The following is a 19,684-nucleotide window of genomic DNA, read 5'->3' as shown; positions in this document are numbered from 1 at the left end:
TCTGTCTCCGGCTCTGTGCTTTTCAGAGTAATGTGAGATTGCAGCTGCTTCCTCCTTTTAACTGCCAGTGGGGTGGGACTTGATTGGGTGGGGGCTTGGCTGTGTTCTGATTGGGTGGGGTGTGTTCTCATTGGTAGGGGTTTGGTTGTGTTCTGATTGGTTGGGGGTTAGCCGTGTTCTGATTGGTTGGAGGCGTGTTCTGTTCAGGTGGGGCTTGGCTGTGCTCGGTTAGTCTTAGTTGCTGGGGATTTGAGCTGGTGAGTTGTGATCTTGCTGTTTGGCTTCTAGTTCGTGGTCCTGTTGCATCTTCATAGTGGGTGTCGGTTTGCTTCGTGTATGGCTCGGAGGGGTTTGAAGTGGGTAGTGATGCAGCTGTAGTGCAGCTTCTGGTCCATGGTCGTGTCTCATCTTCTGAGTGGGTGAGAGTCTGTTTTCTACATGGAAGTGTGGTGGTGGCATCTTGTGTGGCTCTCATGGGTGTGGGTCTGGTGTCCTTCTTCATGTTAGGTACTCGTCTGTTCATGAGGGCGGGTTTCCAAATGGCTGGAAGGCGGGAAGTGTCATCTCGTTTGTTCATGCTGTGTGGGCGTTTTTCTATCTCTATGGCTTCTCTGATTATTCTGCTGTTGAAGTGTTCGGTTTTGGCGATAGTTCTGGTGTTTTTAAAATCAATTTCATGTCCTGTGGCTTTGAGGTGTTGGACCAGGGAAGAGGTCGTTTCTTCTTTTTTGATTGAGTTCTTATGTTCTTCAATGCGTGCATTTATTCTTCTGTTAGTTTGTCCAATGTATGTGGTAGGGCAGGCAGTGCAGGGGATTTCGTATACTCCTTGGTTTTCTAATTCGATTTTGTCTTTGGGGTTTCTTAGGATGGTGGATATTTTTCTGTTTGTGCAGAATGCTGTTTTGATGTTGTGTTTTTGGAGGATCTTGCTGATTTTGTCTGTAGTGCCTTTTATATGGGAGGAGGGTTTGCCGTTTTTGTTCTTGTCTTGGATTTTGGTTGGGGTTTCTTGATTAGTGGTAATCTTTCTCGAACATTGGTGGCAGGGTGAGAGTGTAGTTGGTTTTTTTACGTAGCATTTTGTTCTGAGATGAGTGTCTGGCTACTGATCTGGCTGGTGGTGGTGTGAGAGTGCATGGATAGCAGTGTGTGTTTCTTCGGTAGATGGTGTGTCCTCCCTAGGACACACCATCTACCAGAAGAAAACACACACTAACCGCCATCTACATGCACTCACACCACCACCCAGCACAGATCAATTCCGTAGCCAAGACACTCATCTCCAGAACAAAATGCTTAGCCGATGAACAACACCAAAAACCGAACTACACACTCTCACCAACGTACTTACAGCCAATGGATTCCAAAGAAAGAAGATTACCCACCTAATCCAAAAAGAAACCCCAACCAAAATCCAAGACAGAGAACAAGAAAACGGCAAAGCCCTCCTCCCATATATAAAAGGCACTACAGACAAAATCAGCAAGATCCTCCAAAAACACAACATCAAAACAGCATTCTGCACAAACAGAAAAATATCCACCATCCTAAGAAACCCCAAAGACAAAATCGAATTAGAAAACCAAGGAGTATACGAAATCCCCTGCACTGCCTGCCCTACCACATACATTGGACAAACTAACAGAAGAATAAATGCACGCATTGAAGAACATAAGAACTCAATCAAAAAGAAGAAACGACCTCTTCCCTGGTCCAACACCTCAAAGCCACAGGACATGAAATTGATTTTAAAAACACCAGAACTATCGCCAAAACCGAACACTTCAACAGCAGAATAATCAGAGAAGCCATAGAGATAGAAAACGCCCACACAGCATGAACAAACGAGATGACACTTCCCGCCTTCCAGCCATTTGGAAACCCGCCTCATGAACAGACGAGTACCTAACATGAAGAAGGACACCAGACCCACACCCATGAGAGCCACACAAGATGCCACCACCACACTTCCATGTAGAAAACAGACTCTCACCCACTCAGAAGATGAGACACGACCATGGACCAGAAGCTGCACTACAGCTGCATCACTACCCACTTCAAACCCCTCCGAGCCATACACGAAGCAAACCGACACCCACTATGAAGATGCAACAGGACCACGAACTAGAAGCCAAACAGCAAGATCACAACTCACCAGCTCAAATCCCCCAGCAACTAAGACTAACCGGAGCACAGCCAAGCCCCCACCTGAACAGAACACGCCTCCAACCAATCAGAACACGGCTAACCCCCAACCAATCAGAACACAACCAAACCCCTACCAATGAGAACACACCCCCACCCAATCAGAACACAGCCAAGCCCCCACCCAATCAAGTCCCACCCCACTGGCAGTTAAAAGGAGGAAGCAGCTGCAATCTCACATTACTCTGAAAAGCACAGAGCCGGAGACAGAAGCCTGAAGATGATGAATGAGACTTCATCGAAACGTTGCCTAGATACTTCGAATCTTACGCGGGAGAAAACCCGAACAACCAAAGATCCACATATATATATATATATATATATGTTTTTAGAATTTTTCTTTTTACATTTTCAAGGGGAAGTACCAAGCAGAGTCTGAATGATGAGATCTACATGATATAAAATAGATATTAGAAATTTGAATGTCATAATTTTAGAATGCATAAATTCAATGTTTAATAAGATTTCATATGATAATAACAATAAGATTTAAAGGTGTTGCACTTCGATTGGCAATCATAGGGGGAATTTTGCTTTTTAAGGATGTTGGAAGAGAACATATGAAATTGTAAACAAGACAGGTGAAAGTATAACTATAATGAATAAAAAGATATAGAAATTTAGGTACAAGAAATACAATTGAATAAGAAGAAAATGAGATAACCATAAAAGAAAATTAAGAGAAGTAAAGGGAGAAATAGTGAGAAGTTGGAAAAAGAGTAATAAGATATGAAGTTGAACACATAAGATGAATATGTATATGAAATTGTGTCTGTATGGAAATGTGATAACCTGGAACCATGCTGTACGCAAATAAGATGTTTTATTTGTTTTGTTAAAACTCAATAAAATTTTATTTAAAAAAAAAAGAAAAAAGAAAAATGAGAATATAGTAACAAATATGATTTGGTTATGTTCAGTTTTGGTTTCTTTTTGGAAGAATATTATAATACACACAAACACACAAACACACACAGAGTATATATATCAGTACTGTGTTTCCCAGAAAATATGACCTACCCTGAAAGCAAGTCCTAGCTTGATTTTTACATGTGCGCCCAGTATAAGCCTTACCCCCCAAATAAGCCCACTTTATGATGCAGAGATAAAAATTAAGCTAGGTTGGGGATAAGGGGGTGGAGCTGCCTTACTACTTACTTTCGGACAGTTGCAGCCAGGCAATTGCCTGGCTGGCCCATTTCTTCTGCAGCTGGCAAAGTTTTCCTGAAGGCCTCTGCAGCCAATAACAGAGCTGCAGATTGATCTGGAGCTCTGTTATCAACTGCAGTAGCCTTCATGAAAGCCTTGCTGGCCATAGAAGTTCCGGTAGATGTCTGGGTAAATGTTTCCAATTACAAGATGTTAATGTTATTTCCAAGTGGCCTTTGGATACTTATTTATAAATTTATTGACCTGCCATCTTTCCACAGGTAACTCGGGCAGCTTATGATATTAAATTGTATTTATAACATTATTACTACTTAACTGATGGCAAAGCATAATTTTCTTCTCTTTGTTATCTTAGTACAAAGCTATTATTTTTTAAATAATATCAATAAACCACCACAGTTTTATGGGGAGTAACTGGGAGGGCTGGGATTGTGGACATTGAGTGAAGCAGTCATGTGACATTTTGTTTAATGACCACTTTAACAACTGATATCCAGTCCCAATTGTGATAGTAAGTTGAGGATTACCCGTAACATTAAGAATTCAAGAAATATAATGCTGTACAATCACATTCTTACAATTAATAGCAGGTTATTAAAGCTAAGATTGATTTTAAGTGCTCAATAAATAACAGAATAACAGAGTTTGAAGGTTCCTTGGAGGTCTTCCATTCCAATGCCCTGCTTAGACAGCAAACCTATACCACTTTTAGACAAATGGTTGTCCAATCTCTTCTAAAAACCTCGTGTTGGAGCACCCACAACTTCTGGAGACAAGTTGCTCTTCTGATTAATTGTTCTAACTGTCAGGACATTTCTAGGTTGGTTATCTCCTTGATTAATTTCCATCCATTGTTTCTTGTCTCGTCTTCAGGTGGTTTGGAGAATAGCACTTACATAATTATGGATAACACAAACTGTGGTAGTAGCTTTTTCTTACATGATTATATATGATTGATATATTGAATGTGTGGCTGAGATTCACAATAAAGGTTAGCAGAATTTTGCTCATGCCTAAAGAACTGTTCTTCATGATTTGTTCTTTCCTGAAAAACTACTCTGAAGGGATTAAATTTAACACAGTTTCTTGTTCTAAAAGTTATGTTTTGTTCATTGCCATTCCTTCTTGATGTCAACATCGTCAATATATGGACTGTGTGTGATATATATTGTGAATATGTATATTCAGTGCTGGGTAATGGACTAAATTTTCCATTTCAATGTTTGATCGTATTCCAATTTTTCTCTTATTTAATATTTCTTTGCTCTTAGTTCAGCTCTACTTTTTTTATTTAAATTAATCTTATTTGTTGAAAACAGTTTATTATTTTCCATGGTTTATCTTCTAATCCTTGTTGGGTTGATTATATGTGTAGACATTTGTAATGCTATCAGTCAAACAATGACATAATACTAAAGCAAGAATACATTTATAATGCTCTTTAAAGATCTTTGGAAATACATCAAAAATTGTGAGTCAACTTGCATTCATAAGCAGTAGCATTATAAATAAAGAATGAGGTTCATTACTAATAATTCACTTGCAAAGTCTTATTGCTGGAGATGGATTGTCTGTAAAGGCATAGCAGCAAACTATGAAAGGAAGAGCCTTTTGTGGAAAATACATGCTGATAACCTTTGTTCATGAAAGACCTTTTAATATTTGACAAAGATGGGCATTATTGTTAGAATTAAATACACTTTTAATGAAGCAGACTCCAGTTCATAAAAGCATTTACCCAATAAATGTCTTAATCTTCAAGGTGACCCAGAAAACTATGTTGTTTTTTAATTAATGGGTTTCATTCTTTAAAAAAGACAAGAAATCTTGTAGCATCTTAACAATGAACAATTTATTAATTTCCTCGACTTTTTTGCTGCATCAGATAAAGGCTTATTGCTATCAACATGTGAACTTTCTTTTGGCTAAACTGAATAGCTGCTACTGAACCTCCTACTTAAAACTGCACTCCACGGTGCTAATTTCAAATACATAAATACACAGTTTACTGAAAATGTATTTTTATTTGTTAACATGATTTATACAGTAGACTACCAAAGACCTTCCTGCAGTTTCAGAATATTTCTAATTACAACTCATAACGTCGATCAATATGTTGTTTCTGTTAAAAAAACAATTTTCTGGCACAAACTATTTGTTGGCTTATCACAGACTTTTGTAAAGTTGTTTTTTAAAAAAAGAAAAGTGGGGACTGAGTCGTAGATATCAGTACACAGATGGTATACAGGGCAGGGCTTAGTAGAATTCAAGTTACCTATGTCTCCTGTGGCATATAACCAAGGATCTTAAACATATAGAAGATATTAATATAGCTTTCCTGCAGACATTTTCAGGTTCAATCCTTGCCTTATTTTTAATGCTGGAAGCACCTACTTACCTACTTTTGAATTTCATTGCATTTATCTCACTGGACCGGAAGACTGAAAGCTTGTACCCTATTTTAAATTTTAATTGTTCTAAAAGTATAATTTAAATATTTGCAAGTCTCCAGTGATATACCTTGTCTTACTTGCCCAGGTCAAAGTTAATGAGGAATGTGTGATCTGACAAGCTGGATGAAACTCCCCAAGCCCCACACCAAGCTGCATTGACACCAAGCTGTTTTGGCTACCTGCCCTTACCAAACAAAAGCAAAAGGAATCGGAAAGGACCACCAAAGCCCCCTGACAGATCCCCAATCCGTACTTCCCCGGGTTGCAATCGGCGGCTTCTGCGAAAGGCTAGGACAAAGCGGGTCGGAGCCCAATAGGCAGCTTCACACTTTCGTGTCCTTTGGCTTCTCTGTATTCCGCGGACGCGAAGGAGCGCCACCGGTCTTCTTCTTGAGGGGTTCCCGACATAGAAGAGAGAACCTTTTCAAGGTCTACAGCTGCGTGTGCCAGCTGGGCACCTCAGCTTCTTCCAAATGGCCCCCTCGGCGCCTGCCCTTTAACTTCAGGGAATCGTCCGAGCGTGCCTGCGCGCGAGCGCGCGCCTGCGAATCAGAGGGAGGGCATTTCAGCACACAAACGCTTCGAGGGAAGGGAACGGACGCGGGCGACTCTCCCCCCACCGAACCTTTCCTTTCGGTCTCCACCCCCCACCCCCAACCACCTCCACGCCGTCTTCTCTCCCTCCAATATCCCCTCCCCTCCCCCCCATTCCCGCCTTCCAATGGGCTATTGGACGTGCCCAAACCCTGCACCTCCCGCGTCTCGTGTCGGTGTCGTCTCTTCGTGGGTAGCGCGTAGGAACGCGTTCCCAAGCAGGAGCAGCGGCACCAGCAGCAAGAGCAGCGGTGGCGGCAAGGAAAGAAGCCCTGTCTCAGAGACGAAAGGCGGACCCAGGCGAGCGACCAAAGCCAAGTGACAGCACCCCCGTGGGGGGGGGGCGAGTCTACGGAGGGACTCCGGCTTCCCATATTCCAGAGCTGCCGCGCCTGCTTCTTTCTTTTTCGCCGGTTGTGCGCGCCACTTGTGCGCGCCGTGTGTGGTGTGGCGCGGTGTCTGTTTGCAGCAACGGCGGCAGCGGCAGCAGCAGCAGCAGCAGCGAGCAACGCGGCGTCGGGAAAGCTCCGGGGGAATGCGGCAGTAGCCTCCCCAGCCTGGAAGAGCGAAGATTTCCCTCCCCCATGTTCCCCTCGGTCCTCCTGGCTTTTACGCACCGGCTTGGGATCCTGCGCCAAGAAGCCTGAGGGCGCCCTGGCCCAGCCTGGCTGTGGTTGAGTGAGGGGCTGAGAAGGTGCTCTTGTTCTTGTTGGACTGAGGGTGGGAGGAAGGCGGCGGCGGCGGCAGCAGCAGCAGCTTCGCCGCCGCTACCGCTGCTGCTTTTCAGAGTGGTTGCCTTTTAGCCACCCCGAGGAAAGAGCAGGCGCCATTGCCGGGAGGATCGAACCGAGGGGGCCGCCGCAGCGCGCGCGCGCCCCTTCCCCTCTCTTCGGCGGAGGGCAGCGGGCGCCCCGATCCTGCTCTCCCCCAGACGCTCCCCCGCAGGATGCCTGCCTTGTCCTGGCGGCCGAGCGCGGCCATCCCTTCCGCCTTGCTGCTCCTGCCGCTCTTCTCCTTAGCTTGGGCGCGGAGCAACTCTCGGGGACTGGCGGGGTTTCCCGCCAACGCCGCTTCTTCCTCTACGACTCCCATTGCCATCATGGGCTTAATGCCGCTGAGCGACTCGGTGGACAAGGGCAAGATCGGCCGAGGGGTCCTACCGGCTATGCAGTTGGCAATGGAGCAGATCCTCAACGAATCGCTGCTCAACCCCTACTCTCTGGACCTGCGCTACTACGACACTGAGGTGAGCGAGGGGGAAGGCAGCTCGCTGGGTGGCCAAGCGCCGGGCGCCTTTCGGCATTGGATTTTGGGAGGGAAACGTCGTTGTCCTTGATTATGAGATACGGGGCCGATGGGATGCCGGTCTGCGTGTTTGTGTGTGTGTGCGGGGTGGTGGTGGTCCTTGCCATTTGGCTTTTATAATGCCACTTCGTACGGCAGGTATTGGCCTAGGAGAGAAATGCTGAGACTCGTAACAGGGAAAGGGAAATAAAGGAACGCGGAAAGGATTCCAGTTGCTCAAAACGGAGCCGCGCCGGTGTAGGTTATCTCCCTAGCGTCTTGTCATGACCATCTGCTGCTGCAACGGTGGTCGACCGCCAACGGGAATAACGTGAAGCAGAAAAAAGTCATTGGGAACGAATTCCGGTCGCTTTATAGGGAGTGACTTCAGGTTTTGTTTGCACTCCTTCCTCCTTCTCGTCCCACCCCACCCCACCCCACGCGTGCGTTTGGTGACTGCAATTTAGCATTTACGGGTTGTTGCCCCCCCCCTACCCCCCGGTAGCTTTTTGGCCCAGCAGCATCGAGTAAACCTGCAGCTTTAGCACTATTGAGAAAGCGCCGCCCGTTATTTAAAGCAACGGAGACGCGTCAGGGATTTGTGGTTGGTGAGCTTGGAGCAGGCGCTTGGCCACCTGCATAAGTGAGGTGAGCTGCAGCCTTTTGCGTACTTGGAGCGCCACTTGATGCTTTCTGTGAACTCCTGAAGGGCGAGAAGGAAGCTAGTGGGATTTCTAGTGCTTAAAGGCAGGAGGAAAGCGGGACCGACAGAGAGGAAGGAGGGAGAAGGTTTGCCCATCTTTCGTAAAAGGTGTGTGCCAAAATATAGAAGAGGAGGAGGAGGAGGAGGAGGAGGAGGAGAGAAGATGCCGGCTATTCCCAGAGCAATAGCAACAACTACTACCCTTCCTTGGACGTGGTGCCTCTTTTGCGGCATCCCTCGTTCCTTGTCCTCTAGCCGCACAAATAAATAGCTAATGTGGCGGCAGGTGCCTATTTCTAGCCCGACACACAGTATACAAAGAACATGGAGTGCCCAGAAGAAAAGTAGGTGAGACTTATGGGCAGCTGAAATACTTAGTTGTGAATTCTACTCAGCGCAAGCCCCGAAAGAGTTAATCCTGCAGCTTTTCTCTTCGTGGTTCGTAGTATGTCTGCCATGCATAATTCTTGTAAACGCTGGTTCTCACATCCGTGAGCTTAGAGAGTGGGAGAGAAAGCGGATGGCTGCAGACCGTACAGAATTCATAGTAGGCAGGTTCTTAGGTTATTCAGTGTTGTTGTGGGACTGACCAAGGGAAGTGCGATCATTGGGTGGCTTTTCCCCACTGCAAACATAGGAGGCCGATTGTTTTCTGAGAACGTGTTTGCGGCAAATAAATGTTGATTCGATGTTGGACCTTGCCTGAAGGGGGCAGCATTTTCTTATGTAATGCTTGGGTCTGACGCTCTCTATCAAGGTACCTGCCATAAGAAGTTCCCAATGAAATTCAAGGTTTTAACTCTTCTTAAGTGATACCAAATAAGCTTCTCTTATACTTATGGGTTGTTTATAAACATTATAAATGTTGGGGGCTCGTTTTCTCTTGAGATAACAATTAAGGGAGTGCTGTGATCTTCAATTGCCATGACTTTTGAATAGGGAAAGGTCGTATGGGTAATGATGAATTGGGTGACGATGATTTGTAGGAAGGTAAGAATGGCCATGGTCCTTATTTTTGTATAATATAGAAAATTTGCCAGTAAATTATCTCTGTCCCATTTAAACAAATGATTTGGAAATGGAATTATCAGGATTAAAAATGAGATAGGCAGATGTTCGACATTTTTCTGTTCATATCAAATTTAGAAACCTTTATTGAAAAGCTTTGAACTGGGTATAATATCCATGTTCATCTTAAGTTCAAATAAACAGCTGTGAGATTTTTCTAAGGTTACATTCATAACACTATGTTTTCATCTTCATTTGGAAAATTGGATTTTAGCAAAGTGAGAGTAAAACCAAATCCTGTGTATCACTTGATAACTTCAGCGTCAAATTACAGTTGGTATGCATGAATACATACAGAGACAACCCTGCTGATGGACCTTTTATTAACATCACCTCAGATTATCTTTATGTACACTATAAGCTTTTTAGTGCCATGTTTCACACTCAACTGTATGTTGAAATGCACAAATAAACTAGGATACAGATAATGATTTTAAACTAGCATAGGAAGAGCTATCATTGATCTTTGAACAGCTCACTAGGGTTAAATTTAAAAATAATATTTTTAATATTAATCTTCCAGTTTTATCTATATGTAGTTATGTAAGTAAACATTGAATCAGTGAAATACATAAAGACAACATTTGTAGCTTTGGATGCAAATCCAACAAAGATGCATATGAGAAGATCCTTCTTTGAATATCTTTATTTGGATGTAGGTTACATTGTGAACTGTCATTGTTTAATATTCTGGGGAAGAAATAACATAAAGCAAGACAGGTCTTTAACTTCTGAATTGTTTCATACATCTCTGATTTTTTTATAGTAAATTCATGTATATTGATAGGAAAGAAAATCAGAAATGATGCTATGCAGATATTCAAAAAAGGAAGCATAGATTTTCTGGTTAAACAGGAATTGGGCTTATAAATGGATATGTAGTTATTGAAAACTCCATTCACACATGAAATAATGCTCTATTTAAATCTAGTTGTGATATAGCAAATTTGAACTATACTTAGCTTTGAAGAACACAGATATTTTAATTTTGTCATGCATAGATGTGATGACACATTATGCTTGATAGAGGTTGATCTTCATTTGGTTGGCTCTGACTTCAAACTAGTGACACCATGTCATCTTATGTGAGCTTTGCAGAAATTCTTACATAATTTTCTTCTTTAGATTGATTTTATTTCAAGGTGAGAATCCATTTAGATATAAACAGAAGGAAAAATGACATGATAGAAATAACTTCTTTTTTGTGTTTTTGATCAGTTAGTATAAAGACACTGTTACTGCTTCTAACATAATACTATTTGTGAGGTATTATTCCATATATACAATTATTTTAAAAATAATGAATAAACAGTAGCTATTTGGGCTAGGTGTTTAATGTTTATCCATCAATACTGCAAATCTATAGCTAGATTTATTCATAAAGCACGCCATAGGTTGTGCTTTATTTTTTCTACCCTTTTTTTGGCGGGGGGGGGGTGGAATGGCATTCTCAGAATCAGAAATTATTTTCTCAAGGAGAAAGGGCAGGAGGGAGAGAAAGAAATTGTATTCTAAGCTGTGGGGTTCCAATAAATGAGACATTTCAAGGTTATTCTGTGCAGAAATTGCAGAGCTATATGGAGCAGTTGTAAACAAGAAAAGCCACAAATGAGCTGACCATGGTGCTACCTTATTCATATAAGCAAATTGGAATCTATAGCACACATCCTTTAGAGCAGTATTTCTCAACCTCAGCAATTCTAGGAGCTGAAGTTCATACATCTTAAATGCTAAGGTTGAAAAACTGCTTTAGAGTAAAAAAAATAGTAATTCTACTTAGTTTTATTGTAATAATAATTTCTGTTCAATAGAAGGCTTATGGCAGCTTTGGTGATCCAGGAAGTTAATATTTGGAATGTTCCTTATAGTTTTCTCACATCAAAATTATCCAGATAAGATTGTAGTTTCTAAAATGCTCAAACAAATATTGGGAATGTTGGAATTTGTAGTACCAATGCATCAACTAGATGCTGGATTGTAGAAGATTGATCTAAAACATGATAGGAGGAAGTACAATAGATCTTGAGTTCTTTCTTTCCTGCCGTAAAAATTACATTTCTAGGCCTATAACAAGATTCTCTAAGAAATTTTGGGCCCAAAATGAGATCACTGTTGCAATTATCAGAACCTGAAAGTGAAAAGGATCTGCATGTGATTTGAAGCATCAGATACAAGAGTGCAGAGCCATCAGACAATTATAAGGTAGCTACCGTTTTCACTGAGTTAAGAATATAGGAATGGGTTTAGTATATTGGATGTTTTAGTATCAATACAGCCATCACATAGTTTTTTCCAAGGCAAAAAAAAAATATTACCTCTACAGTTATTTCAGCAGTGAAGTTCAATTTTGCCTCCACAATGTAGGTGTTCTTCAGATGGGCAGATCAATAACTAGAATTCCCGAGCCAGCAAAGCTATTGTATAAATGTCCGTGATCAGACTAAAGGCATCCACTTTGGGCAAGGCTGTGTCATTTCAGAGGTAGATAGAAATAAGCACAAGCAATGGGTAGTGCTGGAAATTGCAGATTGGTGTACAAGAGAAATGAGTGTTCAATCTATTTATTGTCATTTACTGAAGGGGGAGATAAAAGAAAAAAAAAGCAATTTCTCTCTTTTCTGGTGAAAGAAATAACTATTCAAAATAATTTGAAGGCTGCATTCCTACCTATAGACTACTTACTATTTAATAATTTTGTTAAAAATTTAACTTGCTTGAACAGCACAGGATTGTTCTTGGAATCTTTTTGCAGGAAATAAGATTGGGAAATAAAATAATGTTACAAGAATATAAGTTCTAGCATTTTCTCTATTGTATTTAAATGATTACATTTCAATTGATTAAATATTTCAAATATTGATGTAATAGTTGTTTTTATATACGAGGCACCGGGGTCATTTCAAGACTGGTAATTTTGTGATTTGTAGGAGAGCTCCAATTGGTGGAGGACCAATCCTGAACATAAGAGTCGTGGTGATGCAGTGGTTAGAATGCAGTATTGCAGGCTAATTCTGCTGACTGCCAGCAGTTCAAGGTTGACTCAGCCTTCCATCCTTTTGAGGTTGGTAAAATGAGGACCCAGATAGTTGGGGGCAATATGCTGACTCTGTAAAGAGTGGGCTGTAAAGCACTGTGAAGTGGTACATAAGTCTAAATGTTATTGCTATTTATACACTGACTAAGAATAGACAATAGAAAGCATTGCTAGTTATACTGAACTCTGGAAACAGGGTTCAAATTCTAGGTATCTGGGTTTAAATACATTTCTTAAAAAGATAAGTGAATGAAAAATGTTAACTAAGCATAGGAAACCAGATGTAGCATCCTTTATCTAATAAGGAAATATTTACTTGAGGTTATATCTATACTATTAATTTGTAATGCTAAAAATTAACAAATTATATAGCCTTCTAAAATAAACTTTAGGGTTCAGTCGTATGGCAAATGGAAATTAAATATTACAAAACTTTTGTTTAGATTAGTATTCAATTTAATTACTTCATGAATTAATACAATTCCATTCAAATTATGCAATATTAAAAAAACCAAAATTCTGAAACTGAATTGTTTCCATGTGACAGTGAGAGGCTTTTGCAGAAAAATATCCACCTCATCACTATCATTACCTTTTATTTTTATTGACAAGGAATGTAATCACAGCATTTTTTTGGTGAGTCCTTTATATTTTTTGCCAGTAACCAGATGTTCTGCATGAAATTGTTAATTGTTGAGTGTTGTGGGGGTAGCAAGTAGTTTAGGATGTGGAAATCAAATCTTTAATTTTGTATTATGCTCATTGAGAAGTACTGTGCGGTAACAAAAGAAATGAGAAGTTTGGGAGAGTGCTATTTATTTGTTTGTTCAATTATTACCTTTCCCTGTGAATTTGTCCTCTTGAGTGACAGAGTTCCTTTTTTAATCCCCTGTCAAGGGATGAATGCTTTCTGTGGAGCACAAACCAAATCAAATGTAAGACAGGGTTTCAGATTAATTAATAATCCAGAATTAAAACAAACCAGAATATATCAACTATTTTCAAAGATTTTTATAGGAAAGAGGAACTGTTGCTTTATTGCCTACTATAATGTAGTTCTGGCATTCCAATAAATATAAGGATCCTTGAATTAAGACCAGTGATTTAGTGACCAAATGCTTCATAGCTTAATGACCATGGTGATTGCTGCAGAACAACTGCTTCTCAAAAGGTAGTAAAATTAGGTCTGTTACGTGATTATATGCTTTATGATTGTCATGATTTATGATTGCACTGGGCAGGTTATATTATGGTCGAAAGTTGAGTTCTGCCTGCAAAGTAGGATAAGCATGATGTGACCTTATGTTATATGTGAAGCAGGCAGATATACTCTATTAATAGAGCCTAAATCCTGGCCTAATAAGTTGACAGTGTAGTTTATTGGCCAAAGAAAAAGGAAAATTAAATAATGAGACTGCAGTGTTTGTTCAATATTCAGATTTGTCCATTGCAGTTTGGGAAATAATAACTTCTTGATACACAAAAATCAGCAGGTGACATAGCATGCAAATGTATCGAACTGTATACTTGTTGGTATACAGAAACATTGAAAACAGCATTTTACTGTATCATAATTTCCATGAACAGACAGGTCTGTACTTTAAAAGAATTATTGTTCTAAAGTGTGTAAATTTGTCATCTATGAGTGATGATTTCTACTAGCAAAATGTCCAAAATGACAAATATTTAAAATAAGATAGGATAAAAAAAATAAGATATGGCAGCATTTTGTGAACACTGTGAATTATTGTGAGGAACTATTTAACAGGAGCTCTGATGTGAGCAGATCACTGTCCAAATTGGAAAATCCAGCCTTAGAGAACAGTTTATATTTTAATAACAATTTAGAGGGACACAGCACCTCAAGGAATTATCAACTTCAGAATGGCAGACTGATACACAATTGAAGCCAGTTTCCTCTAGGGGAAGAGCTACAAATGAAGAAAGGAAGTCAGAAATAAATTTGAATGAAACTTCCTCATAATAGCCTTAAAGGGCTTTTATCCAATGTTGGAGGAGGCAGCAAACTCTGAGTATAAAGAAGTGCTTACCATATTTCCAAACTCTGTTCTGCATCAGCAATGAAGAAGAATAAAGATTCTGTTTCTATATGAGAAATGGGGGAATGAGAAAGGTGGAAGGTCTTTTTGGTGCCAAAAATGGGAACAGAAGACTTTCTGCTGTTGGCTTTCCAATCACTGTGATGATGCCAAATGAACAGCATTTTCTATGCCAGTTCCCTTCGCCGTGGGAATGAAAGCAGGGGAATTGGCTCTTCCGCCAGAGTGGAATAAGCGGAGGTGTTTTCCCTCCCTGTCAACTATGAGAGAGAGGAGGGGAATATCTATCTATCAATCATCTATCTATCTATCTATCATCTATGGCAGGGGTCGCCAACCTTTTGGACCTCAGGGACCACCAAACTCATAATTTTAGATCCCAGGGACCACTAACTGGTTCTGTGGGCATGGCCTAATTTGTGTGTGTGGCTTGGTGGTCATGTGACTGGCTGAGCATGGCTTGTATGTAAATATTATAAATATTTATATAAATATTGATTTTTTTTAATTAAAAAAGAGCAACTTTTACCCAAAATCAGGCAAAGTAGGCAGATTGAGTTACTCACAGAATCACAGATTCATTCAGAAATCTATCTATCTGCCATTGGCTAGCTGAGTTTGTCACATAAAATTTGCTTGCAAGCAAACTCACAAAATTAACACACAACACACCATGCATATAAATATTAATTTTTTTATTTAAAAAACAAGCAACTTTTACCCAAAATCAGGCAAAGCAGGCAGATTGAGTTGCTCACAGAATCATTCAGTGATCTATCTATCTGCTATCGGCTAGCTCAGTCTCTCAAATTTGCTTGCCATGAGTCTGCACTGAATTTGCTTGCAAGCAAACCTTCAGTCCTAAGGGAGGTTCGGCTGTGCTGAGCTGAAGATCTAAAGACTAGCTAGAAAGCAAGAAATCCAACCATTTTCTGCTTCCTAGCTAATCTGAATCTCCCAGCACAGCAGAACAGATGATGGTCGGAAAAAGGAAAAATAGCAATTTAGCAGGTAAGTTTACCAGGTAAGGAGTGATTTGGCAGGGAGGGTTCCCACGGGCCATGTGGGTGGCACAGCCTTGTGTTTCTGCGCAGCCTGGATTAATTGCTTTGTGTGGGTGCTCTGGGGGTGAGATTTCTCTGCGGCCCACCAAAATTTTCTCATGGCCCACCAGTGGGCCGCAGCCCACCAGTTGGCAAATGCTGATCTATGGCATTGCAGAAGAACTTTACTCCTGCTGCCAAAAGTCTGCAAATCAGCAGCTCTCAAACAGAGAGGAAACATATCTGCCAGTCTCAGATGCCCAGTAGGAGCAAACAGGTTCCTGCCTCTAATTTTAGGTTTGTATGTGTAACATGTTGACCAGACAACATGATTTGGATTGGAAAATTCTAGAAAACACTCCTTTCCAACTGTAGCAGGAAGATGTGAGTTCAGAATGTCTTAGTGAATCAGGGGTGAATTGAACATGGTCTCCTCCATTTCCTACAATCCATTGCTGAAGTATCTTCAATCCATGGTTAGCAACTCATGTGGAAGACCCCTAAAAAGTTATGTACTTAAAAAGAGAGATTGGCTATTTTAATAATTTGTATGTGGCTAATAATTAGATGTATGCTGGACTATTTCATGCCACTCATTTCACTTAACAGAGCCAGCCTGCAGTTCATGAATGCTTGCAACATTCATACAGTTGTTGTTGTTAGTTCTGATCCATTACAACCCCATGGACAATGTTCCTCCAGGCCTTCCTGTCCTCTGTTCATGCAGAGAAAGAACTAATTAAAGTTTTTCAATTAGGATTTAGAAGATGCATTGTCTTCCATGGTGATTTCGGCTCTTGAAAGTAAAGGGACAATATGTATACTAAAAGAGGAAAAGTTAAAAAAGTACAGTAATAGCTAGGAAACATTGCAAATCACCTTTGGTGTAGCTTCTGAAAGGAACTTCCTTAGAAGCAAAAACTATCTTGCATCATTCTGAGACTAAAGCAATTTTCCTCACAATCATTTTGTTATGTTACAATCATACAATCTTGTTACAATAACAAGATGCTTTGAGTTGTACTTCAACTCTTCTGAAAGTCATCAGATTGAAGAGTCTGGTGTAAAGGGTACAGTGGGGTAGAATTGCATTTTATATTTCCTTATAACTTTAAAAAAGTATCTTCTGCCTTAACTGGAAAGTAGTTGCGATTTCCCAGCTGGTTTTCTCACACAACTGTTTTACAGGGTATACGTTGCTCTGCCTGAAGTATAAAAAAAATAGCAGAATATAAGGATTAGTATGTTGCTGTAATTATGTATCATAGAATCGTAAATTTGTTGCTCGATTGCTTCTGATTCTTCTTGACTTAACAGGAAATTTTGTCCATTATTAACTGCTTCTTTGAATTCTAACATGTCCCTCCCTGCATGCCTTATAGTTTGGTATCTTTTTTTCCATTTTTTAAAATATTCTGTCAGTTTCTGTTGACTATTCTTGATTTTCCAAAGTATTGAGGCCTACTGCAATGAATTTTGCCTTTATACTGTATTACATCCAAAATATTTTAGCTTTAGCTCCACTGTTGGTATTTCTAGACAGCAATCTGATTTTATCATGCTATCATCTAGTATTGAATTATTTGTTTTTCCTGCAATCCAGGGTATTCTCACAATTTTCTCCAACACAGATACGAAGTATTAATTTTTCTTCCTTAAGCTTTTTGGATGATCCAGCTTTCACAGCTGTCCATAATAATGCATACTTGACTGTCAGTGTGATATCTCTGTACTTCAAATTTTGTCTATCTTATTCTCTCTTCTGAATAGTAGGCATCTCTTTTTTGGGCAGCATCTTCTAAAATGCCACATACCAATTCTATACATATCTTTGCAATATTAAACTTTCTGTTTGCACCAGAAATACTGGTCAGTGCTATTGCTTGTTTCCATGTATCATTTCCCAATAATAATAATAATCTTTCATCTTCCAGCATCTGGACATTGTCCTGGTTTTGCATGTCCATTTAGTTTTCTTGGAAGGATACTGAAGTGGGTTGCCATTTTTTTCAGTGAATCATATTAATCTGAATACTTTTTTAATGACCTGCCATCTGGGCAAACGCCTGGACTGTAAATTCCTGAAAACGTATTGTCATTGAGTGTTCAAGACTCTTCACCACTACAAAGTAGTGATCTAAGACTGTGTGCTGTCATGTAAGTGTCTACTCTTACCAACCAGATATATTTTCTCTATAATGACCTGTTCCTTACCTGGTCTTTCAATGGTGCACTCACTGCCACTGTAACCAAGTCTCTCCATCTTGCTACTGGTCGTCCCCTTCATTTCTTTCCTTCCACCTTTCTCAGCATTAGAACCTCCTCCAGAGAAATGATCTATGAAGGGAATCATAGAATTAAAAGGGCCATATAGACTTGATAAAAGTCTATGAGAGGGGAGATGGTTGTATATTTATTGTGTATGCATGTGCATATGTATGTATGTTTGTGTGTAATACACTAGCAGTAGCATTTAGACTTATATGCCATTTCACAATCCTTTACAGCCCTCTCTAAATAGTTTATAGCAGGGGTCCCCAACCACCGGTCCCCAGACTGGTCCCGGTCCGTGGAACAATTTCTACCGGGCCGCCGGTTTGCTGGGCACCACCATCTTGTTTTGATGAAAAAGTGCTTCTGGTGAGCTTTTCTGGGTAGAAAGCGGCGTTTGGGTGCTGAAAGAATCCTCGCGCCTTAGTTTCATCGAGGGCGGGGGGCGGCTTCAAACAAAACTAAGGCTCGAGGATTCTTTCAGCACGCATGGCAAGGCGAGCCAAGCGACCGTCCCGAAGCCGTCCCGAAGCCCATCAACACAGGTACAAAGGAGGAGTTGAAGGTGGTAGGGAGAAGCGGGGGACGGCTGGCTGGCTGGTCGCTCGGCTCGCCTTGCCATGTGTGCTGATGCCAGTACTGGGCCGCAGATGATTTTGTGATGCTGGTACTGGGCCACGGATGATTTTGTGATGCCGGTACCGGGCCGTGCCACAAAAAAGGTTGGGGGTCACTGGTTTATAGAGTCAGCATATTGCCCCAAACAGCCTGAGTCCTCATTTCATAAACCTCAGAAGCAGGGGTGGGATTCAAATTTCTTAACAACTGGTTCTGTGTGTGTGGCCTAATTTATGGGTGTGGCTTGGTGGTCATGTGTCTGGGTGGGGGTGGCTTGCTGACTAGGCATGGCTTGGTGGTCATGTAACTGGATGGGCCTGGCTTGTATGTAAATATTATAAATATTGATGTAAATATTGATTTTTTTATTAAAAAAGCAACTTTTACCCAAAAGCAGGCAAAGCATGCAGGCAGATTGAGTTGCTCACAGAATCACAGAGAGATCTATCTATCTGCAATCCGCTACCTGAGTCTGTCACATAAAATTTGCTTGTAAGCAAACTCAAAAAATTTGCCAGCAAGCAAACTCACAAAATTAACTCACAAAACACCATGTTTGTAAATATTGAATTTTTTATTTAAAAAAGAGCAACTTTTACCCCAAAGCAGGCAGGCAGATTGAGTTGCTTACAGAATCACAAATTAATTTAGAGATCTATCTGTAATCGGCTACCTGAGTCTGCAATGAAAAGCTTCAGTCCTAAGGAAGCTTCGGCTCTGCTTTTAGATTAGCTAGAAAGCAATAAATCCAAGGATTTCCTGCTTTCTAGCTAATCTAAATCTCCTGCTTCTGGCAGAGCAGAACAACTGATGGTCGGGGGCGGAAAAAGGAAAAATAATAACTTACCAAACCAGGCAAGTTAGATGGCTCGCATGCCAAGTAAGGAGTGAGTGGGCGGGAAGGGGCGGGGCCAGCCAGTGGAGCGATTTGCCGGTTCTCCAAATTGGGGACAATCATGTGTGTAGCATTTGCAAGTAATCATCAGCTGTGCTGCCTGGACAGCTGATAAGCGCTGCACTTGGGTGTGCAGCGTTTGAAAATCCTCTTGTTTCCTGCTTTTTCAACCTCAGCTGTGCCGCGCAAAGGAGGGAGGAGGAGGGAAAAGCAGAGAATAAAGGACAGCCTAGAGCCTGGGCAGGTGGGTGGGCCAAACACCGAACCGGTTTGGTGTCAGCTG

The 19,684-nt window shown here is 41.0% G+C and overlaps 1 protein-coding gene across 1 annotated transcript in view; it reads left to right on the top strand.

Moving 5' to 3' along the window:
- The first annotated feature begins 6,474 nt into the window (after positions 1-6,474).
- The window catches only part of GABBR2 (gamma-aminobutyric acid type B receptor subunit 2), a 351,494-nt gene continuing 338,284 nt past the window's right edge, over positions 6,475-19,684 (top strand). The window contains exon 1 of the mRNA XM_026701028.2: positions 6,475-7,671. Coding sequence (XP_026556813.1) covers positions 7,372-7,671 — 300 coding nt within the window. The 5' untranslated portion in view covers positions 6,475-7,371. The remainder of the gene's footprint in view (positions 7,672-19,684) is intronic.

This window comes from Pseudonaja textilis, chromosome 3 (assembly GCF_049901715.1).
Source record: "Pseudonaja textilis isolate UNSWEBS1 chromosome 3, rPseTex1.2, whole genome shotgun sequence".
Classification (NCBI taxonomy): Eukaryota; Metazoa; Chordata; class Lepidosauria; order Squamata; family Elapidae; genus Pseudonaja; species Pseudonaja textilis.
Note: the sequence above shows the minus strand (reverse complement) of the source record. Positions and strands in the feature narration are given on the sequence as shown.